We start from the raw sequence: 21,291 nt of genomic DNA on the forward strand, positions 1-21,291 counted from the left end.
CAAAAACCCAAGTCACCTTAGACAGCAAATAAGATTGGTAGATAGAAAGATAATTTATTCCAGTTTATCAGTTCCTCTATGATTCTTTCCTTTCTTCACAATTTGAGCCACTAAACAAAGTGAATTCACTGGCAACAAAAAAGCTAAAGCTTGCCAGCAAAGTTCTTTGCTGGATAGTCACCAAGAAGAGACATTTGCCTACTGCTAAAGGAGAAAATGGAAAAAAATGGATCATTTTACTCCATTCCTCTGTATCTTAAATGAGGGAACAACTGGGAAAAAAAAATGCACCTTTTACCTAGGTTTATAGGGAATCAAAAACATTTTTATTACCTTTTATCATTGGTTCAGTGTTATTATTCTGGGCTATAAATAAAACCTTTATGAAACATTTTTCCTAAGAAATATGATACTAACATAATAGTCACCTTTTGCTTTCCCATGTGATCTTGTAAACACTGCTTGTCCTTCCCCCCAAAAGCTCTTCACACACATAAGCACCATTTTTGACAATCATCCACAGACACATTCAGTCCTTTGTCATCCACTGACAAATTTAATAAATCGCACTGAAACTTATTGCTGAATTAACAAAAAAAAAGGAAAAAAAACACAGGAGCTGGTTTAACTTCTAGCAACTTAAGCCTACTGTCCTAGTTACACAGGGCTGAATTCAATTCCATCATGTGCAGCTGCCGCAGGTTCATTGTCTCAAACAAAAGAGCAAGGATTGACCCTGCTCCCTTAGACGACTTCTGTATCCAGACTATTAAAACATTTCATCAGAGAAAGCTCATAGTAGATTCAGTCTAATCCAAGTAAACTTTTCTAATCTGAATTTACTAACCAGCCTCAATTCCTCTCAATCTCTCTGTTAATAGCACTTAAGGAGGTTTCTAGTATTTTCAAATAATATGTAATTTTTTCCATCTACACACAAATCAAGCCCTCTAGTCATATACCTAATATTTACAGAGGGAATAGAGCATTAGGCTTAAGGCAGTCAATCCACAGGTGGACAACCTTTAAGAAAGTTTTAAGTACTACACACCAAGCTCAGAACACTCTGATATCTAAAACTAATAACACTGTATACTTGATTGCATTATTGTCAACCAGCTATCTCCTGCTTACACAGAATTCCCCAACTTCTGGCCTCTCCATTACTTCTCAAATTAAGTATATTTCAAAACAAAGTCACACTGCTTCACTATAGCACAGAAGAAAGTACAGATTCTTCTTTCCTTTTTTTTTTTTTTTTTTTTTTTTAAATCCTACCTTGATCGGAAAGAAAATCCAGCATGGTCTGGAGAAGGAAAGACAGGTGCCTGACAGATAGAGCAGGATTGCCCATTCTTCTGGAAGCATATACTAGTTCATGAAGCAAACGCATCTGCACTGCAGCCCAGCCTCTATGAGTTCCTGTAAAGGAAACAGAGAGTTGGTTACATTTTTTAAAAAAGCTAAAAGTCATCAAAAAAATACTTGTATTTAGTTTTCTTTATATACTATGCAGTAGTTTAATGATACTTGTATAAAAATCACCAAATTGAACCTATTGATTACAAAACCAAAAGTTTGCATTCAAAACAAAAGAAAAATTAGGGTATTTGGGTTTGCTTGAATATTTCAGTGTAAAGGAATTTTGGTTTTATATGCTTGTCTATCTACTCACAAATTTAACATGAGACTTCAGAAAATCAAGTTAACATTTCCCAGGAAGTAAAAAAAAAACAAAGCACGACATCACTTTTATTTGCAATCATCACTCTACAACTTTTGCAGAACTTCTACAACCTTCCCTCCCAACACACTCCCAACCTAGTCTTCACCTTTGCCATAATAGGCCAGAGCATATTTTTTCCCAATATATTCCCTCTTCCTAGAGGATTTGTATAGTCCACTTGGCATTTTCTGCCTCCTCTCACACATCACCTCTTTCCAATGGCCATTGAGGCTGTATCTGATTTAAAAAATAAATATACTTTAAATGTCTACACATACAGCCGGTTGTCTACATGTCTGCTGCAGTCAATGGAAATCCCATAAATGCAGCTTAAGAGAGCCTGGAAAATCCCACCTAGCGGCTGGTCAGCTGAGCATTTCCATATGCCCAGCTGGCTGAATTGACTACATAGCCATTGACAATAAAGGAGCTAAGTAACCTAGCATGTATAGAAATACTTAAATTTACAGGATAACTTCAAACCGGAATCCCAACAATAAATAGTCAGTGTATTTTCACAAAAGGGAGAAGAATCTACCAGCTGCAGCTCATTCATATTTAAACAGCTCAGAGAGTCTTCTTGCTAGTGAACCCCCACCTCCTTTCCATCGACACGTGCCCAGCCCACTGCTGGCTGCCCTGTTCCCACAGCTACAGTTAGTGACTGCCCCCCGAAACGCTACTATCCAAAAAGAATACAACTTTGGGGGTAACATGCAAGGGTTTACTCAAAAGGAGTTCCCGAGCAGCATATTAGCTGGCTTTTCTTTCGGAGGAAAAATGCAGCATGGTATATTAAAATAAAGAAAGCTTTAAAAATGATTACCTTATATGCAGCTTTAGCTAACATTAATACCAAACTATAATTATTAAAAATTGTTCAAAAATAGCTTACTTAAAGAAGGTCAGCAGACAGTATATAACTTACAGAAAGTGAACACAGTACTTTACAACTACAAGAATAGTCATGTGTTGTTAAGGGCATTTTTTGCTCTGCTTTTTAACAGATGCAATAAAACAGTAACTCAAATGATATACTGCATCTAAAAACTGTTGGAGTGCTCTTAACCAAATGTCGGTCTTGCAGATAATATCACATTTATTTAATTTGTGGAAAAAAGTGACATCATACTTAATGCTATAGATACAAGTATAGATATAGCTATTTATATATATAGCTCCCATATACATCTATGTGTGCATGTACATGTGTGCATGTCTATATATAAAAACACATGAAAGAATCTTTCATTCTTTGACTATAAGCCAACACAGACTATCAAAAGAAATACAATTTCTCAGACACAAGATGAAAGCACTTTAATTGAAAAATACTCGAAAATAAAACATGACTGTTTTGTACTGAAGAGTGTATAATCAAACACAACGACATATTTTTGAAACAGAGTAGAAGGGAATACAGCAAAACATTTGGCAGTATTTCTCATTAGAAAGAACAGCTCTACTCGCTGCAATTTGTTTCAGACAAGTAAAGGATTTTGTTCGCATTTGAAATGTCTCAAGGAACTTGAAAAATTTACAGAAAGCCAGTTGAGCGACCTAGTATGCTACTCCATCCCACAGACACTTACCTTTGCTGAAATCTTTCGGATCCAGTGACAGACTATAGCCAGGAAGAGTTTCCAAAAGCAATTTGTAGCAGGCCCGCCAGCCAGGTTCCGGTATGCTAGGTGCAACACACTGCATTGCTGCTACACGCTTGAAAAACGCAGACTTTCGGTGAAAACCAATGCGTTCATACAGCTCAGAAAGAATGCTGTAACGCTGGATTTTTTCTTCTTCCGAAAGCTGAAATTGAAAGGGGAAAGAGAAAAGGATTGTTTTTAATCAAATAAAATCTTAAAGAGCATACAAGAGTAAAACATAACAGGAAAAAAACATGTAATAGACATTCTCCAACTTTACAGAAAGCCAGTGATTTTGCATTCAGCTAGTCTTAACATCTCCTACCGCCAGGAAAACTTCAGCTTGCTTCAAGTTCAACAGCTAACAAGAGCAGCAGATAGGGGTTTCTTTATCAACTTTTTCTGTCAGCAGTACTAACAAGTAGCTAGTCAAAACAGTCAATAACAGCTAAACAATTCCCCATTTTATGGATGACACTTGGTGTGATATTTGTATGTGTAATAAGAACTGAAAAATACACTACTTCCAAACACTATTGATTTACCAAATCAGATGTTTTCAACCCTTTAAGAGCAAACGTACTAGTTAATCTTGAAATCTCAGGCTACGAAAGCAAGGAAACTGTTGTCCCAACTTTATGCATCTCCAACATTGTAAATTACAAAATATTAATTTCACGATTCTGTGCAGACTGCCAACCAGCGAGGAAGAATTTAGCGCAAGGTTAAGGCCAGATAGGCTTAAAGTTGAAACAGGCTTGATACGAAACTCCTGACATGCACTTCTTTAGCTTATTCCTACTGTGGCACCAGTCCCAGGTAATCACGCTTTCCTCCCTGGTCTGAATGACAATCCCACTTTGAGAACAGCCAAGAAACTTGTGCAGGAAGCCTCAAAGCTACCAGGTAYTTCAATTCCACATCCCAGCAACAGGCAACAAAAAGCTCTGAAAGCGGATCAATGCTGACACCTAGTGCACGATATACAGCGTGCACGTCCAAGAGCATTACAAAAGATTTTAAATTACCGAGAATTATTCTGAAAAATACRTCAGCAGCTTTAAAGGCATCTAAAATAACAAACTTCATGCAAAAATTGCACTAACAGAGAAGAAACRGCATTTCTGCAACTCATTCTTCGAGACTGAAAATATCCATCAGTGAATTCCGTGTGTCTAACTTCAGATGCTTTAAGTCTTGGAAACTAAGAGGATGATCCCAGACACACTAATAACTTTTACTGAAACAATTAGTTAAGAACATAGGTCTTATAAATGAAGTTCCAAAACATGTTTTAGTCACTTAAATCCTAACACAACTGYGAGAAATGGTTTCAAAAGTCACTACCAATTTTGAACATACAGATATATACCCCACAGAGACCTAGTGTCTTCAGAAGGCACCATGCCCTTATCTGATATCTCAAATCTTCAGAAGAGAGACAGACTAGCAAATGACTTTCTGCAGGTTCAATTTTTTGAATCTGAAGTTGCTGTTACCCCCAGAACTAGTAACACAACATATACAATGCAAACATACAGCCCATCCGTATAAGAGATTAACTGTAACAAAAGTTGTAAAAGGGCAACTGCACTAAGCTGAAAACTTTCATAAATCAAAGCAGTTGGAAAGAACTTTAAGGCATGAAATGAAGATACAGAACTTCTTAAGAACAGTTTGTCAGAATCCCCAAAAGCTGTCGTTCAGAAAGAAAAGCGTTGGATTAAGGTCACCTACCCTAGCAGGAAAGAAGCTGCTCCAACTTTTTTTTTCTTTTTTCCGTTTATGTCATAAAAAAAAAAWGAGTACAGTCAAAAAACGCATGGTAGCAGAGTTGGAAAGGGCATGAGCACATGATCAAATACAAAAGTTTAAAAAGCTTAAAAAATTATCCAACCTATTTCTCAAATACATAATACTGTCAATGTATGTGCATCTATGAAAACTAAATTTTTAATATGGGAAGAGAAAAGGGTCATGATAAATACTTAGATGAACATGATTGCTAACTAATAATTGGGACCACTATCAGAGAGGCAACAAGTTTTCTGAAGATTTCTTTTTATCTTATTTGAATAAGTTTTTAACACTGTTACCTAACTAGTTGCTTAAGGTTTGCCCACAAAGTTACTCAAATATTTTTTGTAGCTGCAGGAAATCACTTATGTTTCCTCATCACAACAAGAAGAACAAAATTTTGTGTTTTCCCTCAGCCCAAACAGCTCAGTGCTACCACCCCGGGATTCAAAAAAAAAAAAAAAAAGAAAAGAAAAATCCACAGATATCCCAAATCAGTTGATTCTGGGAAGATTGTAGCAGGCATTCTGCAGGCCACTAGTGTAGCAGTCACAATCGTCTCTCCTGGCCTTACAAATGTATAAAAGCTAAAGACCTAYTAGGTGGTGGGAAATACAGACAAACCTCGGAGATATTGCGGGTTCGGTTCCAGACCACTGCAATAAAGCGAATAGCGCAATAAAGCAAGTCACGCAAATTTTTTGGTTTCCCACTGCATATAAAAGTTATGTTTACACTATACTGCAGTCTATGAAGTGTGCAATAGCATTATGTCTAAAAAAACAATGTACATACCTTAATTAAAAAATACTTTATTGCTAAAAAATGCTAACCGTCACCTGAGCCTTCAGCGAGTCGTAATCTCTTTGCTGATGGAAGGTCTTGCCTCGATGTTGATGGCTGCTGACTGATCAGGGTGGTGGTTGCTGAAGGCTGGGGTGGCTGTGGCAATTTCCTAAAATAAGACAGCAGTGAAGTTTGCCGCATGGATTGACTCTTCCTTTCACTAAGGATTTCTCTGTAGCAKGMGATGCTGTTYGAYAGCATTTTACCCACAGTAGAACTTCTTTCAAAATTGCAGTCAATCTTCTCAAACCCAGCTGCTGCTTTATCAACTAAGTTTATGTCATATTCTCAATCCTTTGCTGTCGTTTCAACAATGTTCACAGCACCTTCATCAGGAGCAGATTCCATCTCAAGAAACCACTTTCTTTGCTCATCCATAAGAAGCAGCTCCTCATYCATTAAAGTCTTATCATGAGACTGCARCAGTTCAGCCACATATTCGGGCTCCACTTCTAAGTCTAGTTCTCTTGSTATTTCCACCACATCTGCAGTTACTTCCTCCACTGAAGTCTTGAACCCCTCAAAGTCATCCAGGAGGGTTGGAATCAACTTCTTCCAAACTCCTGTTAATGTTGATATTTTGACCTCCTCCCGTGAATCACGAATGTTCTTTATGGCATCTAGAATGGTGAATCCTTTCCAGAAGGTTTTCAATTTACTTTGCCCAGATCCATCAGAGGAAACACTATCTATGCCAGCTATAGCCTTACAAAATGTATTTCTTAAATAATAAGACTTGAAAGTCGAAATTACTCCTTGATCCMTGGGCTGCAGAATGGACGTTGTGTTCGCAGGCATGAAAACAACATTAATCTCATTGTACGTCTCCATCAGAGCTCTTGGGTGACCAGGTGCATTGTCAATGAGCAGTAATATTTTGAAAGGAATCTTTTTTTCTGAGCAGTAGGTCTCAACAGTGGGCTTAAAATATTCAGTAAACCACGTTGTAAACAGATGTGCTGTCATGCAGGCTTTGTTGTTCCATTTATAGAGCACAGGCAGAGTAGATTTAGCATAATTCTTAAGGGCCCTAGGATTTTCGGCATGGTAAATGAGCATTGGCTTCAACTTAGAGTCACAAGCTGCATTAGCCCTTAACAAGAGGGTCAGCCTGTCCTTTGAAGCTTTGAAGCCAGGCAATGACTTCTCTTCTCTAGCTATAAAAGTCCCAGATGGCATCTTCTTCCAATATAAAGCTGTTTCATCTACATTGAAAATCTGTTGTTCAGTGTAGCCACCTTCATCAATTCTCTTAATGAGATCTTCTGGATAACTTGCTGCAGCTTCTACATCAGCACTTGCTGCTTCACCTTGCTCTTTTATGTTATGGAGATGGCTTCTTTCCTTAAACCTCATGAACCAACCTCTGCTAGCTTCAAACTTTTCTTCTGCAGCTTCCTCACCTCTCTCAGCCTTCACAGAATTGAAGAGAGTTAGGGCCTTGCTCTGGATTAGGCTTTGGCTTAAGGGAATGTTGTGGCTGGTTTGATCTTCTATCCAGACCACTAAAACTTTCTCCATRTCAGCACTAAGGCTGTTTCGCTTTCTTATCATTCATGTGTTCACTGGAGCAGCACTYTGAATTTCCTTCAAGACCTTTTCCTTTGCATTCACAACTTGGCTCACTGTTTGGCGCAAGAGGCCAAGCTTTCGGCCTCTCTCGGCTTTCGACTTGCCTTCCTCACTAAGCTTCATCATTTCTAGCTTTTGACTTAAAGTGAGAGACATGTGACTCTTCCTTTCACTTGAGCACRTAGAGACCATTGTAGGGTTATTAATTGCCCTAATCTATATCGTTGTGTCTCAGGGACTAGGGAGGCCTGAGGAGAGGGAGAGAGACGGGGGAACGGCCGGTYGGTGGAGCAGTCTGAACACACACAACATTTATCGATTAAGTTCGCCATCTTATATGAGCACGGTTCRTGGCTCCCCAAAACAATTACAATAGTAACATCAAAGATCACTGATCACAGATCACCATAACAGGTATAATAATAATGAAAAAGTTTGAAATATTGTGAGAATTACCAACATGGGACACAGAGACATGAAGTGAGCCCATGCTGTTGGAAAAATGGCGCCAACAGACTTGCTCGACGCAGGGTTGCCACAAACCTTCAATTTGTAAAAAACGCAATATCTGCAAAGCGCAATAAAATAAAGCACAATAAAACGAGGTATGCCTGTACCCAATATCTGAAGCACAGCATCTGTTCCATCTGGTTAATTTTCATTTAACTATTAAAGCAAAACAAGTTAGCAATTACATCTTTAAAAGCCCCAGCTCACCATCCAAGCAACTGGGCCAGCTTTTTCTCAGGCCTGTTCTAAGTCAGACTTTCAAGAAGGTAGCTGTTTATTTGATTTTTAATTATCCTTACTATAYTGAAGTAAACTTCTAGTAATCTCTCTCACAATTTGTAATTGGATGTTACAATTTATTCCTCATAACTGGATGCAAAGATAAGTCTTATTACCCTGGAGCGCTCCTATAACTAGAAAACATAAATTACATAATTCTATTTAGAATGGATAGGAGATTGAATATATGGAAAGAAACTAGCATTACTTTTTATCAGAAGCATACACTTTATCCTGGTGAGGTGKTTTTTCGCTTTCTAATATTGATTGTGTTGATGTTTCTGCTATCTACCTGCAACAGAAATACACAATTCTGCAGTTTGTTTCTTTTTAACCTATGAAAAGATGACTTCTCCTCTAGTCCAAATTCTAAGTACCACTATTATCTGCCTCCGTGCTATGTACAATAAATCTTGAATAGCTGAGAATATAATTTTCAGTCATTCCACACACTATGGAAAATAGATGCCTCAACACTGGAAAGATTATCTTCCTCATATTTCTTGTATTAATACTTTCCAGAAACAATTCTATCCAAGAAAATAACAAAATAGTAGATATGAGCAGTTTCAAGCTATGTAAATGTCATCCTTGATTGAAATCAGTAAAGGTTAAGACTGGTCCTCAGCTCAGCAATGGGCCCCAATGGCAGAATAACCAGTATTGTCAAGCTGGTTTTTAAAGCAATCATATACATTTAATTCTGAACTCACACAATGGCCAATATCACAACAGCAGATATCAYAGCTTATATTACGAAATGAACAAGTGATTATTAGATATAGACAATGGAACAACAGGAGAAGATTCAACRGRAAAAAAAAATCCCAAATTAAAAATACCGTTCCAAAAGAATCAGTGAATATCAATATCATCCGAGAACAAAAATGACCGTAATGTTCCTTAGTATCCAATTTAGTGCATTTCTTTTTTTAGAACACATCTACTAAGCACCATGATCATCTAGTCTGATCTCCTGCATAATGCAAGCAATAGAATTGCACTCAATAATACCTGCATTAAATCCTTAAATTCTGGTTGAGCTACAACAAAAATAAGTAATATGCCTAATTTTGATTTCAAGGTTTTCCAGACAGTGGGCATCTGGCATTAATAGTACATTTTTTAAGTAGTGTGACAACGCACACTGAGACAAGCTTTACATGCACAAAGATTTATTTGTGGAGTCAGTATCTGATGTTTTACATCAACTTCAAATTTACTTTAGGGAAAAAAAAAAAAGCAGAGAGAAAGAAAGAGAAAGAGAAGCTGGCCATCTGGGAAGAGAAGTGATGGGGCCTCCAGAATGCCCTGCTCTGGGCATTCTCTCCAGTGCAGGAGGTGACAAAAATGATGATGATTTTTTCACCACACTTTTCTACTAGTATTGGATGCTTTTCATCCCTCTTAGTTATTTCCATTTGTGACACTATCAGAGTGGCTGGAGCAAGCTTTGAGCAGGGGCAGGTGTTGCACACTGACTAGTTGCCAAGCTTCGTGCATCTATACTACTGAGTAATGCTTAGCAGCTATCTGAATGACTTACCTATTTTGCTATTCATTGTCTTTCTTTCCCTCCAATATAAACTAAAAGTAGCAAAATCAGTAGTAGAAAAGCAGTCGAGGGGGAAAGAGAGAGCGATTCTCACAATGGTGGCAACTGCCTCCATAAGAAACACAGCATAACAAGACTGGAGTTTGCAGGTCAAAGAACAGCACAAGAGCAGCACGGGGAAAACGCTCCCACAACAGCTTACCTGAAAGGCTACAGAGCTGCCAATGAAAGGTGGACCACAGAACTGAACAGAAGGCCCTTAGCGTCAAAAAGGTTTAGCATTTAAGGCACTGTGCACCAAGTAATCATTTATATAATGATAGATAATCATATAACTAGCTTCTCCTCTATGTTGGATCAGAAAACTGATAAAATTTACAGATTAAATGATCAAAATAGAGTACCACCTTGCGAATATCTGAAAGACCACAGCAGAACTCCACAGAAAGAATTCTCCACAAACGAAAGAACGAACGCTACATCCCTCATAAATTTGCTATCACCACTGGGCTTAATAAGCACAATGGTATGGACTTAAGAAGCTGCTAGCCTTATCAAGCCATAATGAGCTAAAAAGGAAAAACGGTAGGAAAGCTAACAACTGTTTCTGAATTGCTTCAACCACAGCAGTCTCCGAAATGGCACAAAGCAAGAGACACTGCTGAAGTGCTAGTCTTGTTCTGTGCTGGTACAGAGCACCAGCTTCTCTATACAAGAATCAGACCACCAGAACCCATCTTCTCCAACTCAGACTAGAGAGGTTTTGGCCAATCTGCAGGATCTGTGAATACAGCCAAATTTGTAGGTATATGAACACATCGTTTTCCATCTTGAAACCTTGCTGATTCAGTGTTATCAAGTGTTAACAAGTTAACAAGTATTCTAATACACATGTTCGTAAAGTACAAAAACAGTTCAAAAAGCTGCTTGCAATTACAAATTAAAATTATCAAGTCTTTGTTCCTCCCCTCAAATGAGAAGGTCCAGACTTTTTTTCTCCTCCACATGTTCCTCCCTTTTCTCACAGTTCTAAATACTGCTTTTCTCATCTGAATTCCTTTCTGATTTGGCCTAACCCAGACTTGGCACTGTACAACAAAAAAATCAGCTGATAATGATACTAATTAGATTCTAAGCTCACTTTGCAACAGGCCATTCTTGATTTGCTCACAGCTTCATCCAGCAATAGATACAATCAAGAAAAACCAGTCCTAGGAGATCTGTCCCTAATGGCTGTTTTTCCCTAGCATAACATGTGAAAAGAATAACGATGGGACRTTTTGCCTTCACAAGAGAGAAGGGCCAATAAAGACTCTAATCTCAAACAAACTCCTCGTGTTTTTACATGAACTCTGAATACTTTTTTTAACCACACTCACAGATGTGAAAAGTCCTAGGGAGGAGCAAGGTAGTGAGACAGAAAAGGAACTTGATTTTCCTGAATCTAAGCAACTTTCAATGCCTTAGTATAATTTCTCGCAGGAGAACAGAAAAATGACTGGACTTTCTGCACCGACCTGACGAAGGTTGATATAAACTGCGTTCTGAAGAAACTCAGAGGCTTCCATGCTCCTTTTCTGTATTGCAAGGACTCTCACTGCCTTCACACAGGCTTCCAGTTCAATCACACCAGCATTCTTGTACTTGAAGAGAGAGATAATTAAAACAATATTAAAGTACGGCACCTGTTAGATTTGACGAGCATTTCTCCTCAACACACRAGTCAGTTGTCACATCTCCCAAAGCCAGCAACTCCTGAATGCTACTGACTATACTGTTAAACTATCAACATACACCCAAGCGAAAATTAAGGTGTCATCCAAAATGTTATTATGCAAAACAACACTTTTCAACATCTTCACTCAACTTTTCTTATTTTAAGACACAGCAGAACTTCAGCCTGTGAATTCAGATAGGAGAAAAGTTTGGAATAACACCATCATTTTGGATATCCCCATGTATAACCTCTGTGTGTCCAAAACAAAAAAATTCTACCTTCACAGCATAGTAGATACGTACATAAGTTAAAAGCCATTAACACACAGGTCAGTTTTATAATAATACTTCACCACTTCACCAATCTAAGCAGTGAACTGAGAAATTATTTTGCCTTTGCTATTTATTACAAAATACCTGAAATAACATAGGAAGCAATAGTAACAGAACTCTAGTTTTCCTGYTTGAAATTTATTTTTAGTTAAAACAGTATCATAGATTACAAATGAATTACAAACCCTTCTAATCTTTCTAATATACAGTTGGGAATATTATCTGTAAATGAACATTTCAGTTACACTACACAGCTTGCTTAAGAAAGACAGGAAACAATGTATACACGCATTGATCTGTTTGAGCTCAGACAACACATAGGCAATTTTCTAGACAAGCAACCTGATCTAGTTATTTTCTCAAATAATATTGATATTGGACATTTGCGTCTGCCTATCACCTACGTAAGTTAGACTCTGTTGAGGTGTTCATCATGTTTGAAATTTAATGTGGGAAAAAAGGCTCAGAATGAAATACAAGAGTAACTTTCCACAGAATTACAGTTACATATTCCTTTCTTGTGCATTTGAGATATCAGCAAAAACAAAAAAAGACTATGGGGATTGAATACATTTTAGAAGAAACTATGAAGGTTTCTTAAGCTCAGTGATGACATCAAAACAACATAAAAAGTGCTGCTTCCTCAGCAAAAGTTACTCTACAGGTAGGTCTTACAGATCCAAAAAAAAAAAACCCCAAAAAACAACTCTTGGTTACTTGCAAGTGAAGGTGCAGTGAAGCATAGTTGTTACTTGGAGAGAGCACAATGGATATTATTATAATTAAAATAGGAATAACCTGTCCTAAACTAAGTCCAGTAAGTATACTTCAAAAAAATACCCTCTTTCTAGACAAGCAACTTATCATTACGTTAACACAAGAAGTTGAATGCATACTGGAGAATTATTGTAGTATAGCAAGAGATTTTATTATCTGAAACCATCCCTAAAACCATCACTTTTCACTRCACCTCATCATAAATTAACTGATGTACACAATATATCTTTTGTGTACATTTGGAGAGTCTCCCTTTGCTACAACTGTGGAAACAACATATCGTATTTTCATAACTCAATTTAAAGATACTTCTAAAATCAAAGAAGAGAGATAACTGAAATGAACAAGTGATTAAAGTGTAAATGAACAACTACACAATAGTACAACTAAACCTAGCTTTAGCGTTGATGTGGATACTGAGCCATTGCTGCCACAGTATGAAACCAAAATTTTTCTCCATATTATAAATGAGAACATTAAACTACCTTACTACCATACGGGCTCAGCGTTTCCACACTAATCTAGAAAAATGCTCCAGCAGAGCTGAAAACTATTTAATTTTTTGCACATCCTCATTGAAGAATGTTCATCTTTCACATTTTCTCAGTAACCCCTACCTCTGTGCATGCTCTAAATATTAGCCTCCCTGAGCAGTCCTGTAAAATCACACCCAGGATCAGCAATCCCTGTATAAATTCCTGAACACGTTCCTCAGAGATCATTCCAGCAGTCACAATAAATAATCATCCAGCTCACAYAGTGCATAAAAGCATCAATAATGTCACTGCCATATGTATTGAAGACCATAAACCTACTTCACAGTTATCAAAACCTTCCAAATATAACACTTCTTTTTAGAGTGCTTTAAAAATAAGACGATTAATCCAAAACGGGTACAAGCAGACATAGTAAATAGTATAACTCAGCACACTGCTATTTTAGATGTCATCTTTGACCAAAGTCATGAGATGCCCAGGCTCTAAGCCAAGCATTTAGTGCAGTGGCATAAAATACTCCTACTTCTCCCATTACTTTACGTTTACTTTTTTGCACATGCTTTAAAAGAGCCTCTGAAACCAAAAACACAACAGTTCATTATCTACAAGAATTTCAGCGAAGTTTCTTAAAACTAAGTAGGACTACCTTGCTGTAGTAAGAAATGGCTTCTTTATATTTATCTATGATGTCTTCAGGACTAAGGCAATTCTTGGCACGTCCTATCTCAGCACTGGTATCTGCATTTATACCATTTGAAGTCAGGGCACCTAAAAAAGAAGAGGATAGGAAATGAGCAGAAATACTTCTAGCTAGCATTAAATATCTAAGAAAAAATCCCTAGAATATGCTGCAGGTTTTACCAAAGCATACACAAAGAATAACTGAAGAACCATGCCATCCCTAGAAAATAAGTGTTCTCTTTTACTATGCTATATTAATAAAGAATGCAAATGAAAAATGAATTCAATCATAAAACAACAAACACGAAATAACCTTTCACTTATTAAAAAACAAATAAATTCATAATATTTTACACTGATCTGAATATTTAGACAATGAATAAAATATTACATTGTTAAAATTAGATTACAGACAAATCTGACTATGTATTTTTAATCTTTAAGTTTTTCATTTACTTATAAATGGAATTTCTAAAGCACACTTAAGAAAGAAATTGTGCAATATGTTATTATAAACTAATTATTAGAACAGTGATCTTCTCCTCCAATCATTTAAAACAAATATTTCTCTTCCCTATCTCCAGCCCCAGAAAACTACTAAACTATTAAAAAAAAACAAAACCTGAGGCCAGTACAATGAGAAATTGCATTTCATATATAAGAAAGAAAGAGAAAGAGACAGAGAGGCTTTACATAGATAAGGGATGAGAATCTGAAATAGAAGACAAAAAAATCTGGGGTATTGCGAAGAACATGACAATTTTATTTTTCGAATTTAATTTTACTGCAGAGTTAACATAATAAAATTAAACACATACATCAAAGGTTTGGAAAGGCTCTACACCTTTTTAAACGTTACTTAATCTGTAGGATTCAAAGTCCATGCCTATGTTTATACTATAATTTATTTCTCCAAGAGGTTTCTCTGCTAAGATGGCAAAGAAACCTTCACGTTTCAGAGCTGGACCAAACTCTTGGAATAGTTACGGTCAAGAACTGCTGTGAATGCTACTTTCTACTCCTTCTGTGCATTCAGAAACATGTTATTTTATATGCTTAAATGCTAAAATAACATTTTTCTTATGTCTGTCAAACCTAAAGAATCATACCTGCAGGTTAATGCTTTAGGCTTTTAAAGAAGTCTTAAGCGCAAAATCTTTGTTGGTGATGACTGAAAGAGTACCTTGAGACTACAAGACTACATGTGATCATGCAGGTTTGTTTGCTAAAAATTTAAAATCCCCACTACTCATGAGAAGAAACAATTTTTGATAAGGATTTACTGGGATACAACAATGGAACTACAGAATTTATTTTGTGCCCTTCACAGTCTTTGTGCTTCCTCAAGCTTTATAGCCAAAAACGGAAGCATCAGGAATTAGTACTAGTTTTGGCAAGTGGCAGTAACTACCTATACAAATGCAAAACAAATGCAAGTAATAAAAAGAAAAGACTTTGGAAACATGCACGAAAATAATGTACCTGGATCAATGAGAACTTCTTGTGCCCCTAAAAGGAGGAACAAAAATGATTTTTTTTCAGCCTTCAAAACAGCCAACAAAATAAGCTCTTATAATATGGTTTATAACTATCATCAGGCTTGAACAAAATTATAAAATTTATTAGAATCATCATTCCTATATTGAAGGACTGCCAAATATATAAGTAGTCACCATACGTTAAATCTAATTTTGTTAAAAACCAAATGTAAAAATCCTCTAACCTTACAATCAATTTTAAGACACACCAACAAGAATTGATGAATTTTCAGGATATATTTTAAAGTCAAATCCTYTTTTCACCCTTTTCTTTTTTCTTGTTTTAGTTGGCAAGTTTCTATGACAGTCCACTTACTATATTTTACTAATCAGGTCCTACAGTGCTTAAATCTCCCTATGTGAGCTCATTTAAGCTACACAATACTCTAGGGTAACATTCTTAAAGAACTGTAACCAATATATCCCTTACAGTTGTCATTAATTTCACTCCATGTTTTTTTTTTTTTAATGATTTGAATAAGGCCAACTCAACAAGCCAGACTATTTACAACAGAGTTGACAGGACTGTTGGAGATAAGTTGRTTTAATCAGAAATACAACATCTTGTGACCCTAAAGTCTGATCAAAAATGGCAATGAAATTGTTAAGATTGAGGGTTAAACAGTCCAAAACAATTGCTCCACGAGAGTGGCAGGACCTCCTTTTAATTGATTTTCTCATTCTCCAGACTAGTGGACTACAGATTTAGAGCCAGATCAAAAAGGGACTTCAACACCTCACTCAGGTTTCCTAATTCTTCTTGGGGACAGGGAAAGGTCAGGTGACCAAATTAAGAGCCTAGCGCTCCATACAAAACAAAACACAGTAGAATGAAACCCAGAACAGCTAGTAAGTTAAACGTGAAGCAATCTGAATTCAGCTTACTGGACATACAAATCACGCAGCCAATAGAACATGTCCAGGTTCCTGGTCAAGCAGAACTACTAAGCAATTCTCCAATCTATTTTTATACTAAAGGCTGCAGAGAGGTGAATCCATCAGTTCAAAGGGACACACTCTGATGCTCTCCCTCTACGAACACAAGGTTCTAAGAACCTGAGAAGCTGCACTTTTTCTTTAAAACATCTTTTTACCATTAGCAAGATACTGCAGCCCAGTGGTTCAGGCAATGACTGTAAGGAAGGAATCTGTCTTTGGAGAAGACAAGACTCCACATCTCCCTCACTCAGGCAAGTATTTTAAGCGCTATGTTATTGACTAATTCTCTTCTGAATGAACTATTCCTGAGTAGCGACACTCTTTCTAGGGAGTTTCAAAAGAAAGTGAAGGGTTCGCCACCAAAAACCAGACAATATTCTGATGGCTGCAACACTTCCCAAATAGGTGTGAAATATGACATTACAATTCTGCTTAACAGAAAAACAATTTAACACCTCCCTTTTCTTAAGTTTGTGTTTTATACTACAGAAAGAGAGACAATATTAATGCTTTTCTCCCAGATTTTTTTTTTTTAATAAAACAGATACCACACCATTTGCTGAGTAGCCTAGTCCTGCACAATAGCCTAAAAATGTCAACTGGTGGAAGTCACAGGAGATTCAAGAGGAACATGTTCTTCTTGACTAGGTCTGGGCACAGGGGGAACACCAAGAAAACTTGTCCCATCAAGGCTGAAGTTACACGTGCAAGAAGAGGTGTAATTCCAAGCATGTCAGGAAGATATAAAGATAATTATCACATCTATATTCTTCAAAAGCAGGTGTGATTTGAATTTAAGTTCCAAGAATGCCATATCTTGATTTGGGTAGAATTTGGAAACCCAAGGCCCTTTTTGGATCTGGCCTGATTCCACAGAAAGGTACACTGGAATTAGTTCCCTAGGTTAAATCCTGTTCTTACAAAATTAGTCATAACAGGTGGGTTAACTGTATAAACAAGGTTGCGATTTTTAAAAAAAGGTTTTAAATGAAAGGCATTGCAGAGTCAGCAAAGGGTAATGAAAAGAATCTTTCAGAAAATACAGGAGAAAGACATCACATCACTAGCTATTTGGCTAGACGTTAGAGTTCAACATTTCAGATCTCAAAACATTAAAAGGTCATAACTAGATTAAGGGAACAATAACTCATGGACCATGAAGTAACAGTTTCATCTGAAAGGAATGACAAAAAAATGTAATCAATTTTTCTTCATTTATTAATGTTTGGTTCATAGTTTCTCAAAAAAACCTTGTCACATGGAATTTACACAGTTTTAAAGTAAGACTGCATTAACAAGCTTGCAGACTAACAGTGACAGAATGACTTTGAGTTACAAAACAACTTATCAACAAAAGCAATGTTACACCCAAAATATATTTTATTCAATTATTTTTACAGCTGTGACTTATTTGTTACATCCTTTACTAAAAAGGAGCACCCTTTAGCAAAGAAGAGATTGCCACACATACCGTTAAATATTTGCTGAAAAGTGGAGAAAGGTTCTTAACTGTGTGACATTATACCATAATAGCCGACATTTAAAAAACACTCACAGGTCATAAGACCAAATGAACAGATTTTAATCCCGATATATTGTATGTATACCTGGTATCTTCTCCTGAAATAAGGTAATTCTAATTGTTGACCTCAAAATTATCTGGGGTCAACACACACCTCTTGTATTAAAGATGATACAAAGCATATGTTTGCTAGGTTGTGATTTATATATGAATAAACTTTGGGCTTTTCTAAATGAAGGAATTAATTTTAATCACACCGCACACAAAAGAGTACTTATACCAGCAGTTAAACTCAGTTTCTATTTGTTTCAATACTTTATAAGAACCTAACTATGTACAAAATAACAGCTGTAGTGAGTTAGACCAGAGGTCTGTCCAGCTTACTGGTCTATCTCCCACAAAGCATATGAAAGCAAAGCAAGCTTTTATGATATTTTACTGAATACTCTCCTTGCCTACCATCATTTGGAGCTCAGACTTTCTGAACCAGAGGCAGTTTTCCCATATTTGTGAAATCATCAACAGATTTTTCTTCCAAGAACCCTACCCAGCCTATCCTGGAAGCCACCTCAACTTTCAGCAGCCTCAACACCTTGTGGCGAGCRTTCAGTTATGTGATTCGAGGCTCATGTCAACAAACACAAAGGAGCACAGGGGAACAGTATCAGGTGGAGGAACCCCAATAACCTAATCAGATCCCACAGAGCTGTCTGGGGTGAAATCCATTAAGGTGAGTCACCAGGAGAGGCTCTCCAGATCACCTTACAGACTGAGGTGGGTTACTGCCTACCTGGGTATGGGACGCATCAGGGGATACAGAGGAAGAGCATCTCAGGTTCATACAAGAGTTATTATGGTATTTTAGGGAACAAACCAAAGGCAGGGAAAAGAAGGGATCAGGGCAGTTTGGGGAGGAACAAGCATGGAAAAATAGAGGGAGAAGGGGATAACACAGGCCGGTCACGTGTAAACAGGTTGTTGGTCAGTACACTTGTCTGGCTATACCCTGCAACGCACGTCACTACAGTCTGTCCTGTCTTCTTATTAAATTCCATTTACTATTTTCATGGGCGAGCGGACTCTATTCCATGTACATACGTGCTTAACAATGGGAAAAGCGCCCACAGGTCATGGGGTACATGCACCCGGGATGCCAGCAAGTGGAGAGACCAGAGTGTGTGCATACTGTGTGGATGCATATGCCGGGGTGTAATCACTAGCAAACATCAAGCCAGACTAGCCAGCAGGTAGGATAAGAGGTTTGGGAGCTAAGTACTGGAGTAGCTGGAAGTTTGGGCCAGATACTGGAGGGATCCACAGTGTGTGTGTGTCTGTGTCTGTGTGTGTACATGCGTGTGTAACACTAACAGGCTTTCACACTGATCAGCCAGAAAAGGAAACAGGATTAGGCTGTCAGCACTGTCTGTGTTTGCATGAGTRCCGTGTTTTCTGCTTGTGTCGAGCTGTGTGGTTGGCCACGTGTATACGTATTATGTGTACGTTTGCATGTGTACCTACTGGGGATACACACAAGCAGTCTCACAGCTGGCTGGATCTGAGAACATGGAGCTGAGGCAGCCTTGCCTCTATCAGTCTATCGTATTTGGCAACTCCTAACAGCAAGGAGTTCCACAGTATACCTAAAAATTGGGTGAAGACTAATTCCTTTCATTTGCTTTGAACCTATGATCTGCTAGCTCTCTCTGATGTCCTCTAGTTCTTGTGTCAGAAGAAGCAGTGAACATCTGATCCTCCCCCAGTGTTCACGGTATTACAGATCTCTGTCACATTTCTCCTCAATCATCTCTTTTGGCAGAACTGAAGAGTCCTAGTCTATTCAGTTATTCTTTGGACAGAAACCATACCAAGTCTTTGATCATCTTTGTTGCCAAACTGCAACCTCCTTCCAGTAGAGAAACTGGAGATAGGGAACATGGACACCATTTTGAGCTGGGAAAATGAAATGGCACATAATATTCCAGATATAGGTGAACCATGGATTTACTTAATGACATTTTCTCTTTCTTTTCCCTCTGTTATTCTCCTAATAATTCCTATGCATGTTAAGCAGGCCAAGTCTCCAAAGAACATCTACCGAATCAATGTCATATAATCATTGTATTAGTTATGCAATCTAAGAGTTTATAAAAAGCATGCTGAATCTTGAAAACAATGCTGGTTTATAGGTATTTAGTTAACCAAAATTATTTGTTAAATGTTGACTTTGGAACAGCAAAACACCTCAGCATAAATATACCTAACTTATCCTTCTCATATGTGTGGCTCTTCCATACCATGTAYGTTTTCTGAAAACTGTCTGCATTTCCTCCGTCAAAATTCAAGTTAATACTGAAACTAAATTTTAACAATCAGATGAAGTAGTATTGATCTAAATCTTTACAACTCTGTGTAAGGCACACACTCTGACACGAGTATCAGACCAGCAGAAGAATCATTAATGCAAATTTTTCAAAAAGAAATATAGCTCTAGTTTGCCTCAGTTCATCCTGTTATGTGTAAAATTTTACTAAACATAGGAAGTGGGGAGGATATTACCATTACTGAACATCTGAAAACCAGAATACAAATAAACTCCAGCGCTTACCTGGTCTGTGTCTGTTGCCTGCCTCAGCAGAAAGAGAACCTCCTTGTGCCCTACGAGTTCCAGCTTTACCTCCGGTACCACCAGGGTAATGATAGATGACTGATGCTGAACATAGTCCTTCAAGAGCAGCTGGAAATTAAAGAACCAACAGATTAGTAGAGTCAGCTCATTTACACGAAGTGAAGTATCATGTAGTAGTGTCAGTTTATTTACATGAACACGAAGTATATCTCAGCTGGGGACTTAGTGACAAAGGTCACGGAAAAGGCTGAGATACTTGACATCCTTTTTGCCTCTGTTTTCATTGGTAAGGTTTACCCTCAGGCTTTCCAGGTCCCCAAGCCCACTAGCAGAGTCTGTGGGAGCGAAGCATTATCCATAGCAGAGGAAGACAGAGTTAGGGAGCGCTTAATCCAACTGGACACAAATCCACAATACCAGACAGGATGCATCTGAGGCTGTCAAGAGAGTTGGCCAGTGTCGTTGTGAGGCCACTTTTTATCACCTTCAATGGGTCATGCCAACTGGGAGAAGTTTCTAATGACTAGAACAAGGTAAACATCACTCCCATCTTCAAGAAGGAGGTACCAGGGACCTATGGGCAGGTCAGCCTCGCCTCAATCCCTGGAAAGGCTATAGAGAAAATCCTTCTGGAAGCCACTTCCAAGCACATAAAGGACAACAAGGTGCCTGGGAACAGCAAACATGGATTTGCAGAAGATAAATCAGTCCTCATCAACCTCACTGCCTTC

The 21,291-nt window shown here is 37.7% G+C and overlaps 1 protein-coding gene across 13 annotated transcripts in view; it reads right to left on the reverse strand.

Moving 5' to 3' along the window:
• The window catches only part of TRAPPC9 (trafficking protein particle complex 9), a 460,967-nt gene that overhangs the window by 426,508 nt on the left and 13,168 nt on the right, over positions 1-21,291 (reverse strand). For 12 of the 13 annotated variants that reach the window (XR_003252299.1, XR_003252300.1, XM_026058552.1 and 9 more), the window contains 6 exons: positions 20,540-20,668; positions 15,418-15,444; positions 13,901-14,022; positions 11,449-11,574; positions 3,319-3,535; positions 1,279-1,422 (listed from right to left, as the gene is read on the reverse strand). Coding sequence is in view for 11 of the 13 variants with exons in the window: in XM_026058552.1 (XP_025914337.1) it covers positions 1,279-1,422; positions 3,319-3,535; positions 11,449-11,574; positions 13,901-14,022; positions 15,418-15,444; positions 20,540-20,668 (765 nt within the window). In the remaining 2 variants the exon portion in view is untranslated. The remainder of the gene's footprint in view (positions 1-1,278; positions 1,423-3,318; positions 3,536-11,448; positions 11,575-13,900; positions 14,023-15,417; positions 15,445-20,539; positions 20,669-21,291) is intronic. The other variant, XM_026058550.1, reaches the window with a different exon arrangement.

Source organism: Apteryx rowi, unplaced genomic scaffold (assembly GCF_003343035.1).
Source record: "Apteryx rowi isolate R43461 unplaced genomic scaffold, aptRow1 scaffold_148, whole genome shotgun sequence".
In the NCBI taxonomy this organism is placed as follows: domain Eukaryota; kingdom Metazoa; phylum Chordata; class Aves; order Apterygiformes; family Apterygidae; genus Apteryx; species Apteryx rowi.